We start from the raw sequence: 18,149 nt of genomic DNA on the forward strand, positions 1-18,149 counted from the left end.
AAAGATTCTAACTTTGTGGGAAACACTATCATCAAACTATATCACCAAATTTTAAGGACCAAAAAAGTGAAGAGGATGCATGAATAACACTGACTGTGCAAACTTCGGAGTGACCAGGTCTCTACAAGGTACCTCATATTTCCAAATAAATGAGTCCTGGATGCAACTGTATACTAACACAAAATGCAGTTACAGTCAAATGTGGTGCTGTCCACAGAGTTATGCACATACAGGTCTACACGTTGTAGCTTTGAAATTCTACCCCTTCCATATTTAAAGTGCTTGTATGTATGGTTCATTTGAGTAGGTGAGGCATTATGGTATGCACTAACAAGAGCAACCTGGTCCATTTAACAGAGTTGTCTCAGAGAGCTTCCACATTAACCCTTGAGCAGGAACATTTCAAAACACTTAAACTAAAACACTGCACATTGTAATTTTAGTTTGTGGTAATATAATGTCCGCATCAGTGTTTAATCTGTACGGTTTGTTTTGCCTCACTCGACCTCCTTTTAACAGTGACAGTGTTATGACAGATTTGTCAATACAGTGTCTTGACTGCAGTCTCTGTGAACCCAGATGGGTTTGCCAGTGTCAAACAAAAAAAAGTCTGATTATAAGGCGTCACATTGTCTGTGTTGATGCCACAAATGGTTGTCATAGTTACTATGCTTCCTTTTACATAGAAAGAAGCTTACTGGGTCAGGTTATGTTTTTTTCTTGTTTTTAAGGTCAGGAGGTAGGCTACCCAGCACATAATGGTTTGGCTTTACTGTGCACTGAATAAATCACAGTTTTCATGTGGGGCTTTTATAAAGCTGAGAATTTTGTTTACGTATCCCTCATTTTTGCTTGAATTTCCAGATTGTATTCAATCTGATTTTCAGCTCCATATCAGTCAAGTATCTTTATAAATTTGGGCACCCACAATGCCAAGAAGTGGCATTCTTCACTTTTTGAAAAAGGGAGAATGGTGACAATTTTCTAAAAAAGATATCATGCTGCAAAGGTCTCAGGCTGGATGTGTTTCAAAGATACTTAAACGGAGTCTACGCCAACTAAGCCACCATGACCACTCTTTGAAGTTTTAGGGAAACAATCAACAATTTTTCATTTCCACATGCTCTTCTCTAAATCTCTCTTGAGAGCTGTAACAATTGTTCAGCCTCCAAATAACGGGAAACATCAGGAAGTTGTTGGAAGTATCCATTTCCTATCTCACTTCCCCTGATAGTGGTTGGGGCTTTGGTAGACCACTGATAACACTGGTGTGTGTTTTCTCCGTCAAACCGAAAAGGCGTTACTGAAAGTTGATATGAGCACCACAAAAAGTGGATGATTCGCAGCGTCAGTCCCAGCGGCTGTTTTCCCTTTCCTTTTCATTTAACCTCCAGGATGACAAATGCACATAAAACCTGTCGAAGGTAGACAAGCTTGCCAAAGAATTACCCAAGGCACCCCTTTTAAAATGATGACAATGAGTTGCTGACTGCAGGCGAAGAAAAAGGATGGGCCAAAATTGTTCAATACGAGGATTCACTTGGTTGTATCTTTCTTCATTTGGATTAAACCACTGGAATGAAAGCTGCCATTAAAGGGCAAATACAATCAGGTAGAGAGAGCCTTATCTTATAAAAGGCACGCTCTTGTCAGCTATAACTACACCATTGTCTGGTGATGAATACAGATAAGCGCCATCATTATAGGGTGGAGTTGAGCACAAATCTCATATGTCAGGTCACCACAGACTAATAACACTATGTTCTAAAAAGTCAATGGACAACACTGAGACAATTAGAAAAGCTTTAGAAAGTACTAAAACTACACAAAAATGGAAGAATAGGTACAACAGCAAATAGAGTAATGAGCATTTGGCAAGATAGCTATCGTATTGATCTTTGCTCCAGTTCCCTCTCCTTAGCTGAGATGCGAAAAACTTCCTGTGTGTGTGTGTGTGTGTGTGTGTGTGTGTGTGTGTGTGTGTGTGTGTGTGTGTGTGTGTGTGCTTGCTACATGTTCTGCTTGATTGCCCTTTCCTAACACATGCGTGTTCCGGCACAAGAGCTCGGCTCAAAGTCCAGCAAGTCATAGCACGATAACCGTGTTTCAGAGCAGAGAGAGAGTGATTCACCAGGTAATGAACACGGCTCACTCTCCCACAGTAAAAGGTGGGCAACTCATGTCAACCTCAGATGAACTAGCTCAGAGCTCTGACAACTCCTTTATGAAGCGAAAAGAAGCAGGCTGGCTGTCTCAAGTGATGTATGTGCGGACAAAGTGTCCTCCTTCTACCTAAGTAATGCACATCATTTGATTTACACATTTCACACAGACCACACACACGATTATCTATCTGTCTGTCTCACACAGCCCATATCCTGTTGCGATCTGTTGACAACAAGCCTGTGAGTCTTTCTCCAGGTAATACAATTCTCCTCAGCTGCCAAATCAAGGCCTGGAACAACCGTGGTCATGCCGGTGGGTGGGATGAGATGATCCGTGCCATCACAAACTGAGCACTGGTCCATCTTTTTAAAAAATTCCAGACCCAAAACAGCATTATTCTAATTCACTGATCTCATACTGATTCAGACCACATAATTTATATCCAGCTGACTGGCACAATTCTCACTGCACGTGGCTCTGCGTCCATTTCTCTCTCCCTTTTCCAATCCCCTCAAAAGCGAGGCTATATCAAACCATTGAGTTCTAAACTCTCAGACGTTGCAGTAGTGTCTGTGAGAGAGAAGAGCTGGCCTTGCACTTTAATGACAAACTAAAGGCAGAAAACAGCCAAAACAGCAGGACTTGTTTACTTGGCAGAAATAAAGTAGGCCTAAGCCTTTCATCCTGGGCTTTACTGAGCCAATGTCGGTCTGTGCGGAAAAAGGGCACCCAGCGCCACCCAAGGCGTCAAGTGAAGCCTTCATATGTGTTTGAAGCTTGACAGGCTGCTTGGAAAGCTGCACAAGGCTACAGCCCATGATAGAGGGCTAGCTAGTTAGCTTGGAACACATGCACGTTCCAAAAGCCACACACAAAACATAGGCCTTAACGTCTTTTCCTTTTTCCCACCCCTTTGTAGAGCTTTGTAGATATGCCAAGGGCCGATGCTTCCAATGCAATTTTAGAACATGTAATTACAGAGACTTACATGTTGTAAATTTAAACATTTTCAAAAACCTGTAATATGCGGCGAGAATGCCATATTGAGTTGATAATGTGGAGAGATATCAGGCCTATTTTCATCTCATTTAATACCACAGATACAGAAAATAAAATCGAATTTGTAATCACTCCTCAAGACATCCAATCCAATTCTGCACTAAAAACACTGGCTAGTTGAACATGTTGCTGTCATTTTAACTGGTGCTCTGCATAAATCACTGTCTTTTCCAGTAGGCAGCTACACTCAGCTCCCTGTTTTCTCTTGTTTTTTTCTCCTTCCCACCCACCTGTCTTCCTCCACTCTCTGCTGCAATCTTCAAAAACAAAGAAGAAAGTAAATCAAAGCAAAACAGCAGTGATTTAATGAAGTTTTCTTTGTCCAACCCGCTCTTTGTTGAACCTGACGCGAGGGGCTCTGGTGTCCCATTGATAAAAGTTTTAACATGCTTTGATATGCATGAATGGGTCTTATCCTTATGCGTCAGTAAAACCAGTTGTTGTTTTTTTTCCCAAAGAGTTCTTCTGATACTCACTGAAAAAAAAGAGCCATGCAAATATACTGCCAATTCTACTGTAAAGAGGCTTTGTCCACAGTGGGCTTCACCATAAGCTTCATAAAAACTCTGTAATCCTACGAGTGGGAAATAATTATTTCTTATCTTATATGTGGGCTAAGAAGACTTTCGACTGCTGGATAAGAGATGCACTTTCAGTTTACTGTAAGTGTTTACCAAAAATCTAGACAACTTGCATAGCAGACCTGTCTGAGAAAAACACAACAAAATCACAGAATATTTCAAGAAGAATTCATCCTCTTGAGATCCTCTTCAGATGAAAAAGGGATACATACACAGTCTTGTGTGGAAAATAGCAAAAAGCAATGCCATTCAGTTCAGCTGCTTTGGTGTAAACATTCCTTTCCAGCTATGGTCCCATATTATTACAGGTTACTCATCCATAAAAGGGGGAAAAAAGAAAATATCTAAAAGACACATGATTGCAAAGATATTTTCTTCACAGCTCCAGGTCTGCCTACATTGTTAAAACAGTGTTATGTATGACTGCTTTGTCGGAAGATAAATATTTGATTTCCATGCACTTTCCTTTTTCAGCCTCCCAGAGTCCTTATCAACAAATGAAAGCTGATCTTGTCATGCATGCAGACCAACCTTATGTGTCCGCATACCTAAGGCTCCCGCTTTATCATTTATTTTTACTTTTCCTGTCTATTGGGGAGTGCCCAGCATTACTGTGAGACTTGTTGGGAAAGGCATGCTACATGATGAATCCTTATTTGGTCAGAAAATTCACGTTGCCACTTCCAACAAAAATAACTCCAGTTTGTTGATGTGACAACCTTGGGAAACAGGACCACACACGTCAGGCAGGACAAACCAAAGCAACTGCTTCACTGCCTGTTCCTCATTTCAGTTTAATGAGCTCATGCATTCAAAGCAACAAGACACCTGAATCTAAGCTAGTTAAGGAAAAATAACAAATTCAGTAATTGGCACTTTCGGCTGAGAGTTTAATGTCTCATGTTGCCTCTTTGATTTATGTTTGTCAAAATGGAAGTCATTTAAATATACACTAATTTATGTCCTTGGTTTATTTTATATTTTTAGGACGACTGGTGTAAACATCATGGCTCTGAGTGGGTTTGTACAAACTACAAATTCTTCAATGGAATCACACTTCAATTCTGAGCCAGCAAAACAAGAATAAAAATGTCACTTTACAGAGAGGCCCTAATTGTACGCAGAGCTTGACTCTGCACCTATTACAAGTATTTTCTTTGCTATTCAACTAAACATAGGCAGCCCCTGCAACTTTAAAAGAGCCCAATGAAATATTAATCATCTCACCATTTGCAGAGCACCATATGAGAACACACTTTAGAGTGTTAGAGAGGAAAAACCCCTGTAGGCTCAACCCACTCCTGTCCTGGGTTAAAATATTGTGTTCACACTGCTTGTTTTTTCCACAAGAAAGGGGAACAGGATCCTCACAGAAGCTCACCAGCTTATCGCCATGCAATGATGCATATTCTTAAAACCTGACTTGGTCTCAGTGGATCCTTTAATATGTAGTTCAATTCTTTATGTAGCTTTGCCACATTCATGGCCTTTAAAGTAGTTAAGAGGCCAACACCCGTGACATTTCATACTAAATTTATGTATATGTATCAGCCAGGATATCCCAACTGATCTGTGCTTATATGAAAATAATAAGATGTGACCTTCACAAAGTGAGACTGTAAAACAAGCTTTTGCTTTTAATATTTAATAATTTAGACATTTATTAGGTAAACAATACACTGGATAGGGAGCTACCTTTCAAAATGTTACCCTGATCTGAGGTGATTTCATTGTAGATGTTTCTTTCTCAAGCTAGCAGCTTGTCCTGGAATACAATGTAAGCTCATAACTCAGAGCAGGGACTTCCTGCTCTGAGGAAGCAATTTACAGTGGCATAAATTTCCATCACAGTAACTGCAATCTTACCTGTCCTGGCGTTAACGGCAAAGAAACCCTGGGGATTGCCGCTGGTGATCCTGTAGGTGAGTTTGTCACTGGCCTTGGCATCTGGATCAACTGCATTTATCTGGATGATCGACACGTCTTTAGGGGAGTTCTCCACGACTGAGGGGTAGTAGACGGGTTCTGAGGTTTGTGGCGCATTGTCATTGACATCCTGCACTTCGATGTAGACCTCGACGAAGGCAGAGAGCGGCACCACGCCGCGATCCATTGCATAGACTGTGAGCCAGTAGTGAGGTGTTGTCTCATGATCCAACAGTTCTTGTGTTCGAATAATACCTGAGAGATGAGAAGGACAGAAACAAACTTGTTAGCCTGCTTCATTTCAGGGAACACATGCCATGAGTCTCACATCGCTGCCCGCACTATAGGTGATCTCTGAGATCACTTTCTAACAGTGAGGAGAACAGAAGCTTGAGCACCAGCTGCCGCTGAGCAGGCGGGTATAGGGGTTGGTTGAAGGCACCTTGACTGAAACATGTCAAGTTGGTTTATTAACAACAACCAGTCAGTGCTCTCCTGTTTACATTCACTGGCAGGGAAGTTTTTTTTATGGCCATATGGGGGCTGCAGCCTTCAGCTGAGCAAACAAAGAGCTTTCAGAGGCCTGTGAGTTGTATAAGTTAACAAAGGTTAAATGAAAGAGCGGAGGCTGGGTACATTTGGAAATCTGAAAGCCCTTAGCGGATCTATGAAGCCTAATGAGAGTATAAAAACGTCTGCATGCAGAAAGGAAAAACAGCTCATGTTTTGTGTAAATACATCCTGATGCAATGAGGCAAAAGACCAGAGGCACAAGTTTTGTATCAACAAGGCATGTTTTAATGTCATAATATGTTATGTAATCGGTTTACTGCAAAAACAATGCAGTTCTGTTGGACACATACACATGCTTGACCTGTTAACTTCTGTGAACAACACTAGTTCAGATGTTTAAAGGGCTGAAACTGACAAGCAGCGTGAATCTTCTTTCAGATCTTTCTGAGGAAAAGCTAACAGCTAAGTTCCCAGGAGTTAATTTGCTTTAGTGCTTTTCATCCCCACCGGAGCCCACTTTCGAGCACTCACCAGGTGCTCAGTAAGTACATTTGAACTTTAGGAAAAGGATAAGTGTCGATCTATGTGTGTGTGTAAGTTTCCATGTGTGTGTTTAAATAGGCGTGTTTCAGGGAGAAGGTGCATGCACGTCTGTGTTTGTTTTCCAATGAAAACTTAAAAAAAAATACGTCAGCCGCAAAATTACATTTTGTAACATAATAACTCATGCTGTGTTAGTAAAAAAACATATGTTTTTTGTCTTTTTTCGCATGCTGATATGTAAAATAGCAACGATACGATAGCAAAACTATATCAGAACATCTATGTACCAACTCTCACACAACTTGTGCAGTATAATTACATTTATTCAGTCGTACGTAAATGCATTTTCACTAAAAACCCATAGTATTGGAGTCTGGCTTTGAAGAGAGCATAGAAAGGTTTACTTTCAGTTCAGCTTTAAACAATACAGTTGTGGCGGAAATTTATGTACGTACTGAGCAAGCCACAATAAATAAAAAAATCAATTTGTTCACCATTCTTCCTGGAATTATGTGAGAGAAACAAAGTTTTCTTCCCAAACTCAAGGTAACACTGCATGACTAACTGATATACAAATAATTATTTTATGAGGCAAGAATTTGTTTAACGTGTTTACATGCACACTAATAATTCAATTATAACCAGACTAGGTGTTTTTTTCTATGAGCACAAAAAATGTCCCAACATGAACCTGATGCAATGGTTGTGTAAACAGTTATTTTGCTGTCATCTTTGAGTTGAAAATAAAAACTGACAAACGAGAACATTTACATCAGCCTTCATCAATTTTCATCAACATCAAAACAAAGCCGCTCATGCTGTTACGTTTCTGATGGCTCAAACACATCACGTCTGACTATCAAACAAAAGCATAAAATGAAGGAATCAATTAACTGTGAGGCATGTGGATGCCATTATATAGCAGTTACCTTGATTGGCTATTCACGGCAATCGCTGTAAACAAACTGATTGATGCTATATGGAAAAAATTTTGATATGCTTTTCTTTTGTTAAAAAAACTGTGGGGACACGAACAAAAAGCAGAGGGCAAATGAGCTGCTGATAATAAAACAACACCATATTATTTAGATAACTGCATATGTGGGGTTCTATTATTCTAACAAGCATAAATACGAGGCGGTGAAGGGCAACCTAAACACAAAAATATCTTCCACACAATGGAAACCCTGGCAACCTTTCTAATAACAACCATTTTCATGTTCGTGTTATTTGTGATATCTCTACAACCTTGTAGGTGCAATTGAAATTTATGGTTATATTTGATTTTATTGCCTGATACTAACAAAGTGAATCATGGTGCAGACACACCCGTATGATTACCGGGTATGGGTGTTGTCCATTTTCTAGCCTGAATCTATAACATACTTACTGGTGGCCCAGATAAGGGAGCCTCCACTAAACCAAACCCATAAGGACACATTTCAAAGGTAGAAATAGTGTACATAGACTATCTCTTCGCTGCTGCTGATTTTGTTCGCTCACTGTAACTTGATGAGCTGCCATGAAGGAGTGTAACTGAGAGCAGCCAAACCTTTAGCCTTGGGTAAAGACAGATCTTTCAGAAAAGAGATAACACTCCAAATGACTTTTCACAAAATTGTCAAGTTTAACACAGGAGGGGAGTTTGGGGGGTACAGCTCATTTATTCTCTCGCCCTGCTTTACTTTGGCGTCCCTGCATTTTCGGCCTGAGATCCTCTCTTGTCATTAGTCATCATTATAGCTCTCTCAACTTAGCTTGAGGCATGTAATAAGAGGGGTAGTCAGGCGAGGGAAAATAGGTAGCTCCCAAATGTTTCCAAAAGCCAAGAGCCCCGTGGCGAAAACAACATCCACCAGTAGATCAAGAATGCAAATTTGATGACTCTGAATAATTTAACTACTGGCTTTAAGCTGACAATAAGCACAAAGCAAAACAACATTTGGAGACGTCAAAGAATGAGATTAACAGATATGACATGATTATGTGATTGCAATTAAAAAAAAAAAAAAAAGGTAAATTATTGACTAATTTATGATCTTATTGAAGCTGACAACATGGAGTGAATCTCTACTGGAAGGACATGAGTTGGAAATTGCAAATGTTAGACATAAATAAGAAATGCAGATGCTTATGTGAGGCATCCTGAGCAGAAACACAGCGGGATAGGAGGATAAATGTTTCAGACACCCACAGAGAAGGAATCAGTAGTTAAGGGTTAAAGCTCGGTACCAAACTCTTTAACTTCATCGCACTAACCGAATTACTTCAGTAATATGAAGGAGATTTGCAAAAATGCCTAGTCATACATGGAGTAAATCTCATCAGTGTCAGTAAGGCAATAAGCATGAAGCCAATTAAAGTTGTTGTATTTGAGAGGCACAATTACGGTTTGCATGAGTAGGTGTAAAATAATAAGAAAAGAAATGAAGAAATTAGTGGGACTCCATTTGATCAAGCTTAATGCCAACAGCCCATAATGCAATACATGCAAAAAGGATATTGTTGCCATGGCTAACAATACCATACATTCAATGAAATACTTGCATGGAAAAAAAATTAAGAGCAGAAAGTTGCTCCAAGTTCAACTGCAAGAAGAAGCCCTCCTGTACTTAACTCAGGAAGAGTTTTACTTATGTTATTTATTTTATTTTCTTCTCCACAGCCCGCAGTCGCCTCCTTGGAGGTCCATTGAATGTGCGGTAAAATGTCCGGCCTCACACAGCCCCGAGGCCGCTGGGGGTAAAGAAGATGGAGGGTGGGTCAGTGTCACTCCGGAAAACTGATTCCAGGTGAGATTTTAACATCAAAACAGCTTCAAAGCTGCTTTGAGTGGAAAATTGCCATGGCTCTGCAGTATAAAACCAAAGACTGAAAGAGAAAACCACACTGTGGTAAATTTATGCTTTATATTTTGTGTTTTTAAACTGCTCTGAGTGTGTATAAATGCCGAGGAGCTGATGAATTTCACATTTGTAAAGTAATGTTTAATGTAATTTGGAAAAGGATTTTATAAAATTAGTATCAGAATCTGTCATTCAGGAGCTGGTAGCAATTTCAAGGTCTTGTACTAAAAACTTTTTAACAATAGCCCTAAAAAGGGGGCATTAAAGAGTGGAAGTTGAAGATGAGAAGGAGGGTAAAAATGGTTCGAGGGGATGGTGTGAGGAAAGGAAGTACAGTGGAGCAGATGTGGTCATGTGACCTCATGCACATGTGCTAATAAGACAATGTACAAAGAGAAAAGAAGAGACAAAATGGAAAATATGAGGCATATTTTGTGCCTGTGCCAAAGCATGCTTGAATGCTCATGTGTTTGACTGGCGGACACCAGTGTAGCAGAACAATTCAACTTTCTCCAGGGTCATGCTTTCCGCTCACAGTTCTTTGCCCTGTGTCTATCAGCATTTCTAGAGATAACTTCATATGTTGTTGCTGTTATAAAACTTGCAACATGAAAACAACTACAGCTGCAACTGGAATTATACCACCCTCACTCTCACTTTATCAAACTGAATGCCAACTTGCACACTAGACTCATTGTTCATATTTATCTCTGAAAAGTTAAATTTGTGTGACAGTATGAAAAGCTGCCACAACCTTTGGCTGGCTAGTTACAAACAAAGCACATGAAAGGCGAATCTGAAGAATTTTGTTGCCACACCCTTCCCATATACCTAGCCTTCCCACTAAGGCAGAAGCAAAACCTGCCCTTAGGCCACAAGAAAAAAAAAAAAACAGAGCGTGCACCAGCCTCTGCCAGATTTGCTTTCCGTTTTTTTCCCTTGCTCTTTTCTTTTCCCTCTGGCTTTGTTCTTCAAAGTTAGTTGAGCACAGTGGCAGTGTGGTGGAGCCTTCAGACAGCTGAAGGATTTCAAATTATCAAGACCAGCAGGTATTTTACATATGAGTGTATTTAAATCAACAGCATGCAAAGACCCACAATGAATTTATTCTATAACAACTTCCAGTCACAGTGAAGCCACACTTTAAAGTGGTGAAATTTGCTTTTGAAAAGCAGATTGAAACTGTTCACTGCATGTCACAAGTTCTCTAGTGAGACAAAGTGGCAGCACATATAGTATATTCTGTCACTACAAGATTAAGACATCCAAATTACCACTCATGCTGGTTTTCTAATTTCTGCCCTGACTCTGAAACTTGCATTTGACCATTCACCCAAAATGTGATTATGTGCTTCTGTTAAAACATACTCCAGGACTTCCTTGTTCATTCTGCAGTTTAAAAATTGGGGCTTGCTTTGAACTACCTCCGGTAATTCCACTCACCCCTACCCCACATTCCTCAGCCTTCATAGGCCTCTCACTCACATGCTTACATAAACTTTCTCAGTGCTTTCTGCCCCTGTCTCTTTCCATAGCCCGGGCAAAATGCTTCAAATTCCACTATCACGTTGCTGGGCCTAGTGTAATAGAAAAAGTCCTAAAGTAAGCTTTTTGTTCCCCAGCAACTTAATATCACATCATCCCTAAGTTTCCAGACATCTGTAGCTGAGATCAGTGCTTCAAAGACATCCAACCTGTTGGAATTAATGCCTGAAACCTTTGAAAAATTCAAAGATCTGAAGTATGGTCCAAGGCAGAAAATATGTTTTGTTCTTGTTTATACAAAGCATTGCCAAGAGCATTGATTTCATCATTACAGTGCAATATGATGACGGGGTAAGGCAAAGGCAAAAAAGACTTAAAACCTTAAGTCACTGTAAATAAGATAAATAGTTAGTGTGTAATGATTTTGGTAAGTTTGTGTCCTTCCAAAGTTCTTTGTAACTCTTTCTAGTTTCAATAAATTACTTTACAGTAGGCTAATCATGCAGTTTAGTATGCTATAAATATTTGATTATGCAAACCTCGCTATTGTTATTAGGTAATTATTCAAAACTTTGTTAGCATTAAGCTTTATTATTTGATTTGTGTTGTTTTTGTGTTTCTAATTTAAAAAAAAATGTGCCCACCCTCCAGCTCAAGTTTTGAGCCAAAAAGTACCTTTAGCATTATCAATTATGGGACACTTCTCTAGAGACACGTCGCTAGAGAAGTGTCGCCAGAGCGTGCATCAAAATATTTTCAACTTTTCTGCTCAAGGCACAGGGTTGCAACACTAATCAATGTCACTTTTGGCCACCCTCACGCACCTGCTCCACAGGTGCTCCCAGCTATTTTTCCAGATGCGCTTGCAAGAGTTTTTTGGAGCGGTTACGCCTGGCACAATGCCTCGGTGTGATCGCCCCCTGTTGTTTTCTCTGTTAGCGCTGTTAGCACGGCTAATGGTTCTAACATAGTTAACTGTGCTAAATGGGTATTGTGGCTCATGGTAGTGGTTGGTTTGGTAACTGCGATTTCAGGCTTTTTTCTGACTAAGCAAAAAGCATTATATCTGCAGGGAACCTTCCCATAAGGTTGTAAAACGCTAAAATAATAATCCGATCCCGTCAGTGGCAAAAAACGAAAAAAGGCCCCATGTGGTTACATTGCAGCCTTTTTTTTTGCCACTTACAGCCAGAGTGCGCTTTAAATACTGGACCAATATCAAAAATGTTGTCAACAATAGTCTCTGAGATACAAAAACACTGGACAATAGGGTCAAGGTTGAAAAATACTGTCCTGACCCTTTAAGTGTCATCGCTCTCGGATTCACAATAATCCCTCTGTTTTGTTTGAAGGGCACACAGGGGTCATTATACATTAGGATCGGTCTCAGAGATAATCATAATGATGACAAAGTATCAAACAAAATCCATGTCTATCTTATCTCCTTCAATATCTCAGCCTATTGAGCCAGTAAGCCATTTCCACTTCATGCATCGCTGTGCATGCTGTATACTGTCAGTACTGGCAGAGAAATGGCTGTCAACAGCTGGCTAAAGGGAAAACGGTGCTTAAGACAAGCTCCATCATTCCACCAGCCTAACAACGGAGAACACTGATACTCCGTGTATTAGTGTAATTCTGCATTTTTTTATGTTTTGTTTTTTTTTAACGCCAGAACAGATAATAAGTCCATACTTTCTTTGGTCATAATGTAAAAGGGTGTCTGAGGAAAACCTGAAAAAACATATATTTGTGCCCTGACTGCAAGCTTTGGAAAGACACAGAATAAATCTTTTAATACACTTTTACATGTCTGTGATGTATGTCTGAATGGGGTTATTCTTTCTTCGCAAAAAAAAAAAAAATTGCCTATTAATTCCAGTTGAGATAGCTTTTTGGGACTTAGCTGGAGATACAAAGCTTCTATTGTTACTGGAAACAGCGTTATTTCAAAGGCCTTTGAACAGGCCTCAGAGCAATACTCCTTGATTCAATATCACAGTATTATTTAGGAAAAGTTACTATACCTCAGTGCTCTCTGCCCGTGCCTCTGATAACAATGAAGCAAACACATGGTCCATCTTCATTAATTTCTCTACCCCCACCCCTCTGAATATTTCTTGTTCTTCCTACACTGTAGCATATCTCTGTCTATATTCCCATTGTAATCGTAACCCCAGCTGGCCTCGGGAGGATGCAGACATTGAACACCAAACAATTTCCCCTTCATATGAAAGGACATTCATGTTATCTCCCCAGGTACGATTCCACTGACCAGAAAATTATCTCCTGTTTGCTTCTCATCCATGAAGTAAAACCTGCAATCATAGATTTGTCCAAATCTAGTTCTTGAATTAAACATTCTAGTCCTTACGAGACTTGCCAAAAATAAATGCAGGCCTAATAACACGTCTAATGGGAGCATTGTGGTGGTCTATTGGTTAGAACGTATACAACCAACTGTCTCCTATTCGACCCCAGTCCGATTTTAATATCAGCCAACACGGACATAGAGATTATTAGTTGACAGACAGGAAAATGTATTTCAGTACACCCACTTCACTGCACCTGAGTGTATTTGTGGTCAGGGCTGTCACTTGTCAAGTAGCAGACAGCATGAAATTGGCTATAAATGCTTGAAATAGTCACTGAAATTTGAATAAAAGGATAAAAGCATGTCAGTTTGCCTTATATCTCTGCCATAATTTAGAGAGCCCCTTGTGAAGACGCTCAGATGTGTCTGTGGGGGAGATGATAATGTTTGCAAAATAACACTGCTCTTTACTACATAGAGCTATACACTGCTGTTTATGGCAGTGGTTCTGTTTAGCACCAGTGGCTTAAAGTTTTAATAATAACAAACGAAAATGGATTTCTATAACCAGACTTTTAGCAGTGTAATTTATTGAATTAAATAGGCAAATCTACGCAGCATCATTACTGACTTCTCAGTGGGACCCACTGTGAAAGACACTGCTTTGAAAGTGTTAATACTATCACAGTACATTAACAGGAATAGAGAGTTTAGATCTAATTCATGAGTGTTAGCATGACAACAATTAGCGCACAATAAAAGCACATCCCCTGCACAAGGCAACCTTAAGTTTCTTTAAAAAGATTTAATGGACTGAGAGAACAACATACTTTAAACTAGGGAAAGTGTGTTTTTCATTTAGCAACCTACAATCAACTTTGTCAAGCTGCACATTCCTGGTCCCGTCTCCACAGTAACAGCACTCAAGCAAAGACTATGTGGAGTCATGTGCCACTTTGCAGTCCCACTTTTATCTCAGACCTATAGACACTGAATACATAATTAGGGACAGAGGGCAACAGAAAACCGACCATAAACAAGTAAACGTCTTTTCATTGTTGTCAAGAATCTGTTTAAGTGGAGGACAGTGGGAGAAGAAGAGAAGGATTTTTTGTGGAAATGGAAAACACACTTACAGGACTTTGTCATTATGCATTAAACAGTTTCATTTGCTTTCACAAAGAACACATTTACAGCACAGGCTGCAAAACAGCTTCAAGTGAAAGGGCAATGCATATATTATCCAACAAGAAAGGGTGATGCATACATTATACAATCAGCATCTGTGTCTCATCTAGACTGAACACTCTGCTATAGTCACCTTGTACACTAGATGATTTCACTTCAGGCCCAGACAAAACTTGCTTTGAATACATTTTTAAAGTAAGTTGTGTCTAGCTGCATGTCATCACCTTAATGACAGTACAACCTTGAGTTACTCCTTCCTTTCAAGTAGAGATGCACAAATTCATTGTCCTGTGGCCTGCTTTAGTTGCTGTTCACTCAAGGACTGAGTAATATGGCCTAAAATGTATGTCTACATTCCTTATAATGCCTAATTTTCATGTACATGTCTGTGTACTGGCAATAAAGTGGCGATACGATATATACAAACAGTACCTACCGGACTGAATGGAGCAGGTAAGCCCCAGAGTTAGTGAGCAAAGTCAGCAACACATAAAAAATTGACCAGGCTCCCTTAAGGTGGACTGTTAAGGTGGACCAGCTATTCTAATTGCCGTGACAGTCTCAGTTGCTCTTAAACAGATAATGGAGAAATATCTGGCTTTCGTTTTGTGCCTTATTTTGTAGAAAGTATCATTTCAGGCACTGTTTAAGCAAAGGTAACGTTTTAAAAGGATTGTTTTGGCTGAACTGTAACATTCACTTTGACATCAGGCTGTAAATAAAGGTATAAAACTTGGCTTGAAAGAAGCATTCTTTTACTATCCTTTATTTGAAATGTAGCACAGCCCATTTATTCCACCCTACCCCTCCAGCTATGCAACATATTCCCCATTACTGATCCAGGACTAATTTAATAGCAGTGTTTGTCTATAAACATTCTTCACTGCAGACTCTTGAGTAGTGTGGCTCACTTGTCCAAAAGAAAGAGCCAGCCAAACATCTCTGTCCAGCATCCTTCATTTCAAACACATAAGACATTTTTCATCTAACATTATTCCATCCTGCAGCCTGAGATGAAGTCATGCCATGATTTATCTAAAAGAGCTGAAAAAGGCCTCCCGTGAAGTCTGCTCTTTCCCTTTCCTTTTGACTTGACCATATTCCTGCAATTGTCTGCAGAGCTTTTGATCAATAAGGGCTCAGCGTCTTGATTTGCACAATCTCTCTTAGTCATCCCAGCATAAGGAAATGAAAAGACGGTTACTCATTGGCAATAAAAAACTTTGACTTGCTTTGTAGCTGGTAGTTGTTGCCTGATGTCTGCAGGTTTGTCTGGGTGACTGTGAGTCAGGTGTGCTTAGAGGAGTGCAGACTTGCTCAGGTTCATCACGATAAGAATTATTTTATTGCCAGTGTGTCTATATGACTGAAAGCTAGAAGTATTTATTCACCTCAGTATCACTGCAACTGTTAGTGGTGTTTGCAAATCTTTTTTCTTTGATTTTTTTTCCTGCTATTTATATATGTGCAAGAGTGAAATCATAGTAGGGCCCTACGCACAGTATTACAATCCTCACAACTGTTTTCACTACTGACCCACATACAGAAGGCAGTGCTCTTTTGGATTACTCTGCAGCCATACTGTCAGCTGAGAGTGAGTGTCCAGCCCTGGAGGTCTAGCATCTTTAAAAATTGTTTTCGATGGTTTTAGAGCAGTTTCTGCGAAGCCTTTCTGAAGAGGAAATTACATCGTCCATTTGCCACACTTGCCTCTTTAAAATTGGCATGAGCCTTTGAAAATCCATATCGGTTGACCTCGAGGGCCCAAACATGTAAAGCTGTAGCAAGCCACTTGGCATACAAGCTCTCATGAGTTAAGTGTATGCTTCCTCCTCAGCACAAAATGGAGGAGAAACAAAGTACACTGGTGGGCGGTGGAGGAACCCAAATGCAAACTACGAGATGCTCATATTTTTTTCAAAAACTGGCTGAATAAACCAGGCCTAAAAGCTAATGCTGGTCTTATACTCAACAGCAAAATCTTGACTTGTTTCTGCTGAATCTCCAAGCTGGTTAACATGTTAAAAATAAGCACTTACAAAGCTTTTAGTATAGCAAAGTTCAGCTTTGTTGTTCCGAGTATTTTTGGTCAGTGACAAATCACTTGACTATTAGCAAATGTTCCAAATGATCGAGGAATGGTAAATTTGGTCTAAAGCATGGGAAAAAGCCCAGAAAAGAGTCTTGATAAAAGTACATTTAAATTAAGATGGCACCGAGCCAGTGACCACAGCTTTTAATAACATGGAGAATGCCTGGGCAAACAGTTGCCATGGACTCCCTGGGCAGTCTGACAGACTCCATATCTGGAGAAGAGGCTTGCATAAAACAGGGCTCTTTTACTTGAAACTGATTTGAATGAAAACATAATGGCATTCAATAAACAGCAATCATGGACACCACTTTTAAATTCGCTGTGTCTCACAATATAATAACTTGTTTGTTCCTAGTGTGGTTTGGGAATGCCAGTCAAGTGGGTAGCGAGTCTGTTTGCCTGCGTTAAAATACAACCTTTGTTTAGATTTGTTAGATAGACCTACTACAGAACCACTCACTGTCTTCTTGTATCAACCACCACAGAGAGCAATGTTCTCCGCAGCAACACTCTGTTAGCCACAGAATAGTATTGTTGTTACTATGTTATTGTGAATGCCACTGTAAGAGGAATGGCTGAAAGAACAGTGATTTATACTGTGGTGATAGAACAAACAAAACACTACAAAACAGAAAAAAAAACAAAGCAACAAACTGATGTACTCTTAAAAAACTGCATGGGTTTAGAATTACAAGTATCGAGTACAACAGGAAATGACTGCCCTCACTCTTTCCCACCCTAAAACACAAATTCCATAACTGAAGGTGTGCGGCTCCTGGCATTTTTCCTCACGCCACTTTCTCATTTGTTTTCTAATTTTGAACCATCTTAAAAACATTCTGGTTAAGATTCACAACATGCAGCTGCAGCACTGCATATATAGCAGGGGAGTGCACTCTACTTATATTTTCCTCTAAGAAGCAAAATATTCTAAATGTATATGGTAGCCTGACAACCACACCCTTCATCTAGTGAAATCATAGGAGGGGCATTACCACCTTAGCTGTATTTAGTTGTCTAGTGACCTCAGTTGTAATCCATAATAACAGGACCCAACCCAGGACAATCCTATCATTGCACCTCCTGATAATCACTTAATATAGGACTCAGGGATTAAGTAGAAGATCAGACCAAGCTCTCTGAATCTGTACCCTACACAGGATTTCCAGTTTGACACGGACTACCCGCTGGCCTGCATGTGGCCTGATCAAGGCAAATACTGTAGTCCTGCAGTCCACCTTAAATCCATACTATTTGTTGCAAAGTTAAACTTTGCATGACAGTCAGTTTAGTGCATAAATAGGAGTACCCCCCCCCCCAAAAAAAACACAAAACGAAACAAAGAACAGCACTTGTAATTCTTGCATGAAAGCACACAACGTCCCAAGTTCAAGCTCGCAGCATGTCTGTTCATAAAACAAAATCTTATTACA

General features: G+C 39.9%; 1 protein-coding gene across 8 annotated transcripts in view; it reads right to left on the reverse strand.

Annotated features, from left to right (window-relative positions):
* The window catches only part of fat1a (FAT atypical cadherin 1a), an 86,074-nt gene that overhangs the window by 59,023 nt on the left and 8,902 nt on the right, over positions 1-18,149 (reverse strand). For all 8 annotated transcript variants that reach the window (XR_015776253.1, XR_015776254.1, XM_088075862.1 and 5 more), the window contains exon 3: positions 5,673-5,987. Coding sequence is in view for 6 of the 8 variants with exons in the window: in XM_088075862.1 (XP_087931988.1) it covers positions 5,673-5,987 (315 nt within the window). In the remaining 2 variants the exon portion in view is untranslated. The remainder of the gene's footprint in view (positions 1-5,672; positions 5,988-18,149) is intronic.

This window comes from Plectropomus leopardus, chromosome 3, assembly GCF_026936395.1.
Source record: "Plectropomus leopardus strain MGB_pleo_1.0 chromosome 3, ASM2693639v1, whole genome shotgun sequence".
In the NCBI taxonomy this organism is placed as follows: domain Eukaryota; kingdom Metazoa; phylum Chordata; class Actinopteri; order Perciformes; family Serranidae; genus Plectropomus; species Plectropomus leopardus.